A 10824-nucleotide genomic window follows, 5' to 3' on the forward strand; every position below is an offset into this window, starting at 1 on the left:
TACAAACCTTGGGTTATACTGCTGCGTTAACTAGGCTCTCCGCGATGAGGAGAATGCCCCGTCTAGAACGCAATCAGAGGAATCAAAGATAGTGCAAATGGGTATCACAAAAGTCTTAATGCCGACTGGTCTTCAAATGGCGCCGGTGCACCTTGGTATCTTACGCAATCTTGCGACCAACATTACCCACACCGCTGCCCTTTACAGAAACAAGAATGTCACCCGAATCGTCGTCGTCCACGTCTCTCAAACCCCAATTGCTTGCGCCAAACGTTCGCAAGTCCCGGGCCAAGCCAACCATCTCCTCCGTACCTATGACCTCTTTCCCTATCCTCAATCTGCCCACATCCTCGGAGCCCATGGCCATCATCGTCAATACCGTGCTGGCAGACGACATGCTGACACATCCTCCCTGTGCAATATTCTCCAGCAACTGGTAGGCACAGTTCTTTCCGATATCTTCAGGCACGACACCACCCACTGGGGGCGCGACAACGTCCGCCGAGTAGAGGACGCCAACAGAGCTCGATTCGGCGACCAAACTCAAGCCAAATCCAATACCTGTCCGCGTCTTGGACTTATCAGCCGCCTCAATGAGCGGCGCCTGGTCGTACTGAGCCGCAATGTGGATGTCTGAGACCAATGCGTTCAAGACCTCTCTCGCGGAGTGGATCATTCTGCTGTTGTTGGACGCTGAAACTCCTGTGCAGTATGCGACACCTCGTATCCTCCTGATCTTGCCGGGATTTCGGTTCAGATGAAGCGTTTTCGGAAGTCGGACCTGGCTAGCGAATCGGAGCTCGACAATACCTCCACCACCTCTGCCACCCTTTCCAGGGCAAGATCGTTGCAGAACCCTCAATTCAATTCGCGCCGGTGGGATTCCAAATAGACCGAAGAGAGGTAGAATAGCTGTGCGGAAGGAGTCGACAGAGATGTCGCCGGTCTCAGTCGCAGAGGTGATGACACCCGGTCCCATAAAGCGGACGTTGACGTGGGCTTTGGAGAAGGGCGCAAGGAGGCAGAGTGGCAGGAGGAAGTATGTGACGCCGCGCTTGTTGTTTGCCGGCAAGCTGTGCTCGATGACGTCGCCTTCGGATGCGCCAAACCCAGCAATTGTGCCGGTGATCAGACCGGGGTTGTACCTGATCGTGGTACCGGTGTATGAGATCTCCACGGAGCTACCATTGGTAACAGCTTCGAGGAGTCGGAGGAAAGAAACCTCATGCGGCGCAAGACCTGGATGTGTCGGCGACGAACTGCGGATTTTGGAGATATTGACGGGTCGTCCCGTGAGGGTGGACAGTACTAATCGTTGCGCAAAGGACCGATGTCCTGTAAATCGCAGCCATTCCGGGGCGGAAGACATCGTGCCGGTGTTTCGTGGCCAGCGATGCTCGAGTGACCGAGAAAAAAAAGTTATGTAGACCGAGCAAAGCGAGTCTGAAAATTATCTTTTTCTGCCACGGTGTGGCGGCCGGGAGCATTGCGAACGGCAGGCGGTATAGCTTTCAGTGGGCTTTTTGATAAGATAAGGCGATCCCGCGCAGCGCGCATCTGGGTTCAGGGTCCATCAAAAAATCTGACCCAGCCCGTTCACTACATTTCCTTGAGCTTCCTTTGCGCCAAACTCAACTCTTTCGTATTTCTTTCAATGTCGACCAACTTCGCCTCTCCTTATGTCTCATAGAGCTCTCTTTCGTGACATTACGTGTCGAAACACATTCATTTGCCAGTCCTGTCTCTCGTCATTAGGGACAGCTGCAACCCCGCAATCATGGGCAACCAGACATAGCTCTCGCTTGGCCCGCTCCCGAATCCAGAGACGAAATGCCCAGCATATCGACCCGCCGACGACCGAATCTGCTTCCGACGAACCTCCAAAAAGCGCGGCAGCTGCACTTCTAGAAGAGTTGACGCAAAAGAAAAAGAAGGGAGAGCCCACCTGGCGCTTCTTTGAGAAGAATGCGGCAGGCAAGGTCAAGGCCCTTCAGGGCGAAGATGCATACAATGATTCTCTAAGCGGATCGAAAGCGTTGGAGGAGGACCTCAAGAAGAGCATGATAGCCAATATCAAGTCGACCCTGTCAAGTCTTCAAGACGGCGGACTCCTGGCCCCATTCGGAGTCAACGACATCGATTCCATCGCGAAGGATTTTGAGGCACAATTTGAAGGAGCGAATACTCCAGAGGAGATGACGGAGACTATGGACCTGTACATCAAGAGCCTGGAAAAAAAGCTGGAAGAGAAGGGATTTGATGTAAGCGGATTCGACGATTCGAACCCAATCGCAACATTAGGGACGATCCACGAGGCGACACAAAAAGACCCGTCGGAGAGAAAGAGCGATCCGATACCACAGATACCCGAGAGCGCGTGGAACTTCAACCAGCGAAAGCGCATTTCTCGATTTAACACTACATTGAAACGAGCCACGTATAAAATACGACGAGGAGAGGAGCCAGATGCGAAGACGATACAAACAGTCTGGAAGCTTTACAGCTTGACGAGGCCAACTCTATCCAAAGCATGGGCTAGCGTACCCCATGAGGTATGGGACATACTCTGGCAAATCTTGTCGGTGGACGAAGCCAGGAATCCCGGCCGACTGACTTACCTCTCGATGTTGGCCAGAGACTTGAGCGAGGCCCAGATTCCTCTCAGTCCATCACAGCAACTGGTGACGATAGAAGCAATGTTTGTTGATGGATGGGATGCTAAGGCTATCGAGAGTTGGAAGAGATGTATGCCAACGTTGGGCGATAGCGGAGCAGAAAACTTCCAGGAATTCTGGGAGCTCGGAGTGCGCATGTTCTGCCAAAAGGGCGATATTGTCCAGGCAGAACGCGCAGCCAATAAGCTCTTGGAACGACAACTCGATCCCCGCATTCTGGTGCCGTTGATCAGAAGCTGCGCAGCAGATCCAGCAGAAGAGTCAAGACAGAAAGCGTGGGACACCTACCGACGGATGAGAGACCTGCTTGGTCCTTCGATGGGGCTAGAAGACTACGATCTGGTCATCTCATTTTTCTTGACAACAAACCAGACCGTTCAAGCCCTGCAAGTTTTCGTCGACATGATGTTTTCAGGAACGGTCGACGTGAGGAACCAAGACGTATTGCCCTCCAAGATCGGCAATAAGTTTTTCTTTGGGAAATGGCTCAAACGATTGATCGGTGCAGGGGATCTGGATGGGGCATATAGCGTCTTTCAGTTCATGCAGTCGAAAGGCATTGAGGCGGCTAGTATCCAGATAAATGGCCTTATCGGCGCGTGGCAAAGATCAGGAGGAGCCGACAACCTCCAATTGGCGGATAGCCTTGCGTGGTCGATGATCCAATCTCGCATCGAGTTTGTCAAGAACCGCCGCCGACTGTCAAGTATGGATGGGCCCGGTCGCATCGTGGAGGTGTCTGATTCCCACGCCGAGCTCGCTGCGGTCCCAAAGGCAACGCTGGAGACTTTCTCTTTGCTCGCCGAGAATTACCGTCTCCGAAGCCTGCTTAACAAACTGGAGGAGTTGTGGGACGCCTCGAGAGAAGCAGAAATCAGCCCAGACGCCTTTATGATGAACCAGCTGATCGAGTCTTTCTCCCAAAAGGGCGATCTCTCTGAAGCAAAGGAGGTATATCAGGTACTCGTCCACGAGCGACAAGTGAAACCCGACCCGTACACCTTCATGGCGCTCTGGAAGATGCTAGCAATCAACAGACTGCACAGCGTAACCGGAGATATGCGCATCATGGAAACAAAGAACGCACGAGAGGTGTTTGCGGAGACTATTCGCTTTGCCCACGTCTTCAAGGCCGAAGGTTTCGACAGTCAGTTCGCAAGGAAAATTCTTCACTCTTTCCGCCGATTGAAAGACAACCCTGGAATCGTCGTAGCCCTGCAGACACTGAAGGTAGTTTTCGACTGGACGCCACCAGAGATGCTTACTTTCGAGATGCTGTTCGAAACTACTAGTCTGAAATTCGATACTGGAGCAGCTAGGCAGAAGCTGCGGTTGGCCAAGCGCAACATGGACGCGTTCGTCGAGGCACAGCCCCGACAGCCCGGAGAGCCCAAGACACTCGAGGAGATGACGCAGAAGCAGCGAGGGCAAGAGATGTCCGATTACCTTCAGTCGAAATACATCAAGGAAATGGGTGTCATTCCAGAAGGTTTAATGGAACAAACGGCCGAAGAGATGGGCGTGTATGATATTCTCATCAAAAAGCCCTAGGGGCAAAAGTCCTCTCTGTATTATGTAGACTAAGATCTGTACACTTATAATGACACCTATCATGACTCCACCACCATATCTTGTAGCAGTGACGTTCCGAATGCCATGTCTGTGTTACGAATAACGACGCTGCACCGTTCAACGTGTCCAAGCAACCACGTCCTTGCCACTTAGTCGTGATCTTCCTCTGTCAATCCAGGACATCCCTCCATCTCTGCGTCCGGATATGTGTACTTGCACCAGAAGCAATAGTTGTGCTCCTTTCTCAGATACTCCACCAATCGCCGCAGCTTCTCTGCTTCCTCCAATTCGTTGAATTCGTCCAGCTCTGGATCCTCTTCATCGAGATCCTCCGCTGTAACGTAAACTGTCTGCTTCTTTCCCAGCGCCATCCGGTCGTCCTCATCTTCCTGGTCATCCTCGTACGTCGGCAGCCGCGACAAGCTCTGCTCCAAATCGTGCTTCATCTTCCGATCCCTCTCTTTCTCCTCACGATGCCTCACCAGCCCGCGCCATAACACGTTGATGGACTTGAGCGGCCTCGACTTGGCCCCCGTTGCCAACTTCTTCTTCCTCTCCTTCAGCTCCGCGTCTTCCACAATCTCCCCATCTCCGACGCCCAGCTCCTTCTCCTCCGCCATCCTCTCTGCCATCCTCTGCGCCGCAAAGACCTGACTCTGGACTCGCGCCGTCTCCCTCTCCTGCCTGATGCGATCGCGGTACTCGAGCGGGTCGATCTTGACCCTCTTCCCCTCTTTGACCTCTTCCTCGAACCTCTCTGCCGCCTCACGCAGCTTGCGCTTCCTTTCGCTCTCCATACCGATACCCCCGCGACCGTCCTTGATCTCCACAGCAATCGGCTCTGTCCTCGCAGTGGTGTTGCCGTCGGCACCCAGCGCGCCGCCTTTGAAGCCCATCTTAGCCATCATCGCAAGACCCTTGCTCTTCTTGGCAGCCGCGTCATTGAGCATAGAGCGCGAGAGGGCTTTTTCGCGGGTGGCTTCTTCCTCGGCGGCGATTTCTTCTTTCGACTTGACGCGTCCTTTGATCTCGCCTTCGCGCTTGAGGCGCTGGCGGCGTTGCAGCGACGTTTCTGCGCCCCGTGATGAGGTTGCCGGGGGCTCGTCGAAGGTCATGTTCATGTAGTCGTCTTCATCATCAGAGGCGGTGGCCTGTTTTGGATCCATGGCGCTGGGCGGATGTAGAAACCTCTGGCGGTTCACAGTGTTATGGATGCGTGAGCAGATGTAAGTGAGAAAGAAAAGTAACCTGGAAATTTGACTCGAGGCTGAGAGACGGCTTGTGTGATGGCGCAACCTCGCACTTTCAACACCCAGGTCAGATGATGTTAGAGGTGCCCGAGTACAGTGTTATCTCATTCAGAAAGCTCGCACGGAAGCAATTTAAAATTGATGTGTTTTGGTTGTTGCGAGGAAGGAAGCTGAGTTGAATGAATGCAGGAAAGATGCCTGGGGCTTATTGTGGAGGAATCGGCGCTGGAACCAGCTGCCACCAGGTGTCAGTAGCTCACTATGGATCGAAGCCAACCTCAACGCACTTGAGATGCTCAACTCTAACTCCTTGTACAGAGATACAAAAAAGTGATGCTCCGAGGGTTGTTATTTTTTTCATTTCTTGAGCTAGTGTAATCTAATTGAACACTATTCCTTCTTTGGAAACTCAGACTTAGAAATGCTCTCAGCGATTTATACATCACTATTGTTACTTCGAAACCTAAGAAACAAAGCAACGAAAGGGATAACATTTCAACCTCAGGAATTTCAGCTAAAAACGTCATTTCATATTGTTCTAGCTGCAAGCGCCCTCTACTCTGTTATCTGAGTTTGTCCGTGTAAGTGACCGGAGACCAACAAGTGTGACAAATCGACCGATCACGAATGGGCTCGAGAATATCTCAACTCGCGGCGCCTGCCAGTACCTAGGTAAGGCTATGTTCTGTTCTAATACGTTGTATTGCAGACAGTAGGCAAAGTTTCTCCAGCAATTTATAAAGATATTCTGACCCGAATCCAGGCACCAAACTAAGCAGCACCTCTACTAAGTTTGTTGATGATACTGAAAACACGAATATTCAGCCAATTCGATGCGCGAACCAGGTCTGACAATTTCCCTCGAGCGCATGTAGCTGTCTACTTGAAGCTGACGCGGTATATGGACAGAGCATGATTTTTGGCCACAGGTGTAGACACTTGATTCCCATACGAACGGACTCACGAACTTAGGACAAAGGCTTTGAGATACGTCTGTTTGCCTCGAAATCTTTTCTATTCCGGTCTTCATCTTCCCATCCAGACGTCTCGGCCCAGAAACAGTGGCGCCAACCCATCCTCATGCTGGTATTCAATACAAAGAGAAAATAAGATGCCGATAAGCACGTATAAACTTTTAATTACGCAAGCAAGCAGACGGACAACGAACATGTCTACCTGTGTCTCGCCCTCTTCCTGCCCGCCTTCTCCCTCTCGTAAGCATTGGACTCTCTGCCCTCCTCGTTCTGGATCTCCGCCACGAGCCTCTTGTACTTCTTCTCGTATGCCTCGTCCTTGGCCTTCTTGACGCGGAGATTCTCGCGGGCCATGAACTGGGCGTCCTTGCGCAGCTCGCGCATGGCGCCCTTGCGCTCCTTCTTGTGCTCCGCCTTGAGCTTGGCCATCTCGGCGCGCTCGCGGTCGGGGTCGTAGTGCTTGTTCGGATCGAAGGAGTCCTCGAACTTGGGAATAAAGGTCTTGATGGCAAGGGGTTTGTGGTGGTGTAGCTCGAGCGGGCGACGGGAGAGCTGAGCGATCTTAAGCATGCGGTCCAGCTTGACCTTGGACTTCTCCACTTGCTCGCCGAGGGCCTCGGGGAACTTGGAACGGCAGGCCTTGCTGTTTAGATGCGCGACGAGGTTCAGGGCAGGCTGGAAGGTCTCGTAGAAAGCCGACTTGCCAGTCCATGTGTCAGCGGCGGCACCCAGGAGCTGGACGGTGGTGCTTAACAAAGCGGCTTTCGTAGACTCAGCCTCCTTGCCGGATACACCAGTGGCGGAACAATCCTTTGGAGAGAGCTGACGGAGCTCAATCTTCTTCGCATTTGCTAGGCGAATACCGTCCGCAGGCTGGTGAATAGGGAAGCTTCCCGTGGCCGGAGGGGCTGTGGGAGCCAGGGCGGAAAGGGTGTTGAGGCAGTAGCTCATGACCTCGGGGACGTAACGCTTGGAATACTGCTGGTACTGCACGGCCAAGGTCGAGAGGTAGGTGCCAATAGCGTAGTCGTTGAGGGTCTGCGGGATCTTGCCGCCAAGGTAGCGCCCGATAGTGAGCATTGCAGGTGTCGTGACTTGGTGGAAGTGATCTGAAGTTGGGAATGTCGACCCAATCGCAGCTAGTAATGTCAAGTCTCCCATATGCAGAGCAAGAGGACGTTTTTGGCTGATTGTCTCGAGATGAGACCGGTACTGCACGGCAATCTCGATGGGGAACATCTTGGCTAATGAGTGGATGTGTCGAACGACACTCTCCACTGCTTGGAAAGACGGGCTACCATCACTGCGATCGCTGGCGACCAGATCGACAAGTGCTTTGGCAAAGTTTCCAAGCTTCTCCTTGTGCCTGCTGTCCAGCTTTGGATGGTAAAGAGCTCTGATGCGCTGCACGATGGTAGGCATCTTGTCGCTGGGGTATTTCTGCACAAGAGCCTGCAGCTCATCGTAGCTTTGCGGGCATGGAAACGTGAATGGCAATTCGCCATCCACAGCCATCTTGTCGCCTGTAGGCGCACTTGTAAAGATTGAGCTCTTGGCTTCTTCTTCATTGAGCAGGCCCTTGGTAAATTCGTCGTCTTCGTCATCCTCGGCCTCTCCCTCTCCGTCACTCTCCTCGTCAGATTCTTCTTCCTCTTCGCTGACGGGTTCGAGATCCGAGCCACTGGCAACCAGGTCGTCGTCGATGATAAAGTCGTCCTCATCGTCGAAGCCGAGTTCGGTTGCGGTTGGACGAGTCTTGATTCCCTTACCAAGGCCAAAGTCCTCGTCCTCCTCTTCGGTGATAAACTCGAAATCTGGCTGCCCAGCAGGATCGTCTTCCATTTCTTCATCTTCATCTTCTTCATCACTAGAGACGGGCTCTCCGTTCATTCGCTTCAAACGCTTCTCCTCAAGCTCCTTGAGCCTCTTGGATTCCTCTTCCGCCTTCTCTTCGTCGGTCTTTGTTCGCTCGGCGGGCGCAGCTCTGCGATCCTGGACGAGCTTCTTGAGGCGCAAGTCAAAATCCTTGTCGAAGGTAGCCCTATCAACGCCAGCAATCAACCTCCCTGAGTTATCCGACTTCGCAGTATCATTTTTGCCGCCGGCAAACAGGAGAGCCTGAAGGTTTGGCAACTCCTTGTCCAGCTGCAAACGCAGATCTTCGTCTTCGTCCTTTGCAACCTGACGCTCATACTTGTACGCCTTCGATTTCGCAATAACTTCCTCCATGACTTCCTTCTTTGACTTTTTCCTCTCGGGTTGGTCGTCGCCGGCATCCTCGTCTCCCAATTCACCGGCACGAGCGCGCTTCATTCTCTTTGCCAGCATATCCGAATCATCGCTCTCGAAGCCGTTGAGGTCGTCTTCGTCAAAGTCGTCTGCGAGTGCTGAGTCGTCCAGGCTGATCGATTGACCCATGTGGGTCAGTTCTGTGAGTGGCTCGGCCTCCTCAAGATCGAAAAGAGAAGTCTTCTTGTGTGACCTTTGCTTCTCCCGGGCGAAACGTTCAATCATCTTTTCCTCCTCGGCCATTGCTGGGTCGTTTTCACCGAATCGACGATCGAGTATTCCTCCGACCTTGTTTCGCTTCTGCATCTCGACGAGCAAAGTCTCTCGGCGCTGTGTTTGCAATTAGCAGATTGTTCCTGCGGTCAATGAGCTACTCTGCGTACCCTCTGCTCGCCAATGGACTTTGCTGCTCCAGGACGCCCGCTAATTCCCTTTGCAGCGGCTCCCGCGGGAGGTCTGTTGCTTGTGACATCGAACTTGGGTCCTCTTGGGTTGTGCTTGAGGTCAAACGGATTGAATTGCTCTCTGATTTGCCCCAGGGCCGCACTCTTCTGCAGACGCTTGTCATTCTTCGCTTTCTCCTCCTGTGCAATCTGGCGCTTTTGCTTTTTGGACTTTTGCGGTCCGATGATCCCCTGCTCCTTGAGGGAGGACTTGAGCCTTTTGAGCTGCGAGCCGGCCATTTTGTCGAGTGTTCCCCAAAAATGGTGTCAATTTCGCAACTGGAGAATGGCAGGCACTAATCTTCCAAAAGTTTTTTGAGAGCGACTGTGCCTTATCTTATCATCATAGTGGGGAACTAAAGGCGGTGGCGCATGGCAGAACCAGCGGCGAGCTTCACTCACCCGGCTTCCATCGTCAGCTAGTAAAGCAGCCGGCTTCCACGCAACCCCAACCAAATCTCACCCTAAATTCCGCCAACACTTCTTCTAAAAGTGCTTGCGACAAGCTACTTTACAATGTTTCAATAGCCTTGTATTCGAAGATTTTCAACATGACTTTCATGTCATTTATTCGTGATGAGCGCACCGTCCTGCTGGGGATTGGTGTCGCTACGTTCGGCATGGTCACTATGATGACCCAGATGCTGACGTACATCCGCGACGAGAATGAAGTGAAGGCATCACCTCCTAAAACGCAGTACATTACGCAGGAAACAGAGGACTCGCTTGGTCTCGAAACACTTGACAAACTTCTCTGCCATCCCAACTTCTCTATCCGGGATGTCGCAATCAAGATCCTCTGCGACCGTGCAGTGAACGACACCGACACCGTTCGATATCTGCTTTATGGCATTACCCGGCCTGACTACGATACTCGTATGCGGAGCCTTCGTGCTCTTGCGACTTTGACGGGTCAGACCAATGGTGAGAAGCTTTCGTGCGTTTGCGGAGCGAAAGAGCTGACTGACTTATAGACTTTGCAGAGGGTCTCTCCAAACTGCACACATGGAGAGCGTACACGGCCCTCGTGCGGTCCCTTGAGCTCAGCTTGGAGGACGTGGAACACACGAAGCTCGATGACAAGTACTGGGACGAGTATTATCTGCGCGACATGGCCGAACGGTTCTGCCTCATGTTCGTCCTCGAGCTGGTTACCAAGTACGGCGCCGACATGCTGGTGAAGGCCAAGTTTGTTGAGAAATGGCTGGCGAAGCAGCCTTGGGGAGACACCGAGTCCGAGGTTCAGGAGAACTTCATCTACTACATGGAACACAAGAACAACCGTATCGTCGACATCGTTACCAGGATTGCACACACCACCGCTGGCGCGAAGGCCATTGTTGCCTGCAAGTTGGCGTCCAAAACGAATTTCAACCTCACTCCGGATGCAAACATTGCTGGCTTTACAATAGCATTGCAGTCGACCTTGTCAAATGCTGAGGGCGATGAAGGCCAACAGTCCGCAGAGCAATCCGTAGAGCAGGTGCCTCGTACCAGAGAGCACTCGGCGGAAGAACAACGTCTGAGACGCCGACATCGAGAAGCTATGGTCTTCAATGATGGCACACGACCTATCCACAGAGAGGACATAATTGAGAGAGGCCACGACTCCCCCAGCTGA

At 52.7% G+C, this 10824-nt stretch overlaps 5 protein-coding genes across 5 annotated transcripts; 2 read left to right on the forward strand and 3 right to left on the reverse strand.

Annotated features, from left to right (window-relative positions):
- Positions 1-160: 160 nt before the first annotated feature.
- RCL1 (RNA 3'-terminal phosphate cyclase-like protein) lies at positions 161-1369 on the reverse strand (the record flags this gene model as incomplete). Its single annotated transcript, XM_032032114.1, has 1 exon — positions 161-1369. The coding sequence occupies one exon, from the start codon at positions 1367-1369 to the stop codon at positions 161-163; it is 1209 nt and encodes a 402-aa protein (XP_031888233.1).
- A 310-nt stretch (positions 1370-1679) lies between these two features.
- Positions 1680-4226, forward strand: CGGC5_v000736 (uncharacterized protein; the record flags this gene model as incomplete). Its single annotated transcript, XM_066150710.1, has 3 exons — positions 1680-2261; positions 2530-2552; positions 2636-4226. 3 exons carry the CDS (start codon positions 1680-1682, stop codon positions 4224-4226), a joined length of 2196 nt encoding a protein of 731 aa, XP_066009663.1.
- A 170-nt stretch (positions 4227-4396) lies between these two features.
- gpatch11 (G patch domain-containing protein 11) lies at positions 4397-5413 on the reverse strand (the record flags this gene model as incomplete). Its single annotated transcript, XM_032032112.1, has 1 exon — positions 4397-5413. One exon carries the CDS (start codon positions 5411-5413, stop codon positions 4397-4399), a length of 1017 nt encoding a protein of 338 aa, XP_031888235.1.
- Positions 5414-6669: 1256 nt separating this feature from the next.
- Positions 6670-9443, reverse strand: NOP14 (putative nucleolar complex protein 14; the record flags this gene model as incomplete). The annotated part of the gene is made up of 2 exons (XM_032032111.1): positions 6670-9090; positions 9144-9443. The coding sequence occupies 2 exons, from the start codon at positions 9441-9443 to the stop codon at positions 6670-6672; spliced, it is 2721 nt and encodes a 906-aa protein (XP_031888234.1).
- Positions 9444-9754: 311 nt separating this feature from the next.
- Positions 9755-10824, forward strand: CGGC5_v000739 (uncharacterized protein; the record flags this gene model as incomplete). Its single annotated transcript, XM_032032110.1, has 2 exons — positions 9755-10127; positions 10187-10824. The coding sequence occupies 2 exons, from the start codon at positions 9755-9757 to the stop codon at positions 10822-10824; spliced, it is 1011 nt and encodes a 336-aa protein (XP_031888238.1).

This window comes from Colletotrichum fructicola, assembly GCF_000319635.2.
Source record: "Colletotrichum fructicola Nara gc5 chromosome Unknown KSG_Nara_v1_contig01, whole genome shotgun sequence".
Classification (NCBI taxonomy): domain Eukaryota; kingdom Fungi; phylum Ascomycota; class Sordariomycetes; order Glomerellales; family Glomerellaceae; genus Colletotrichum; species Colletotrichum fructicola.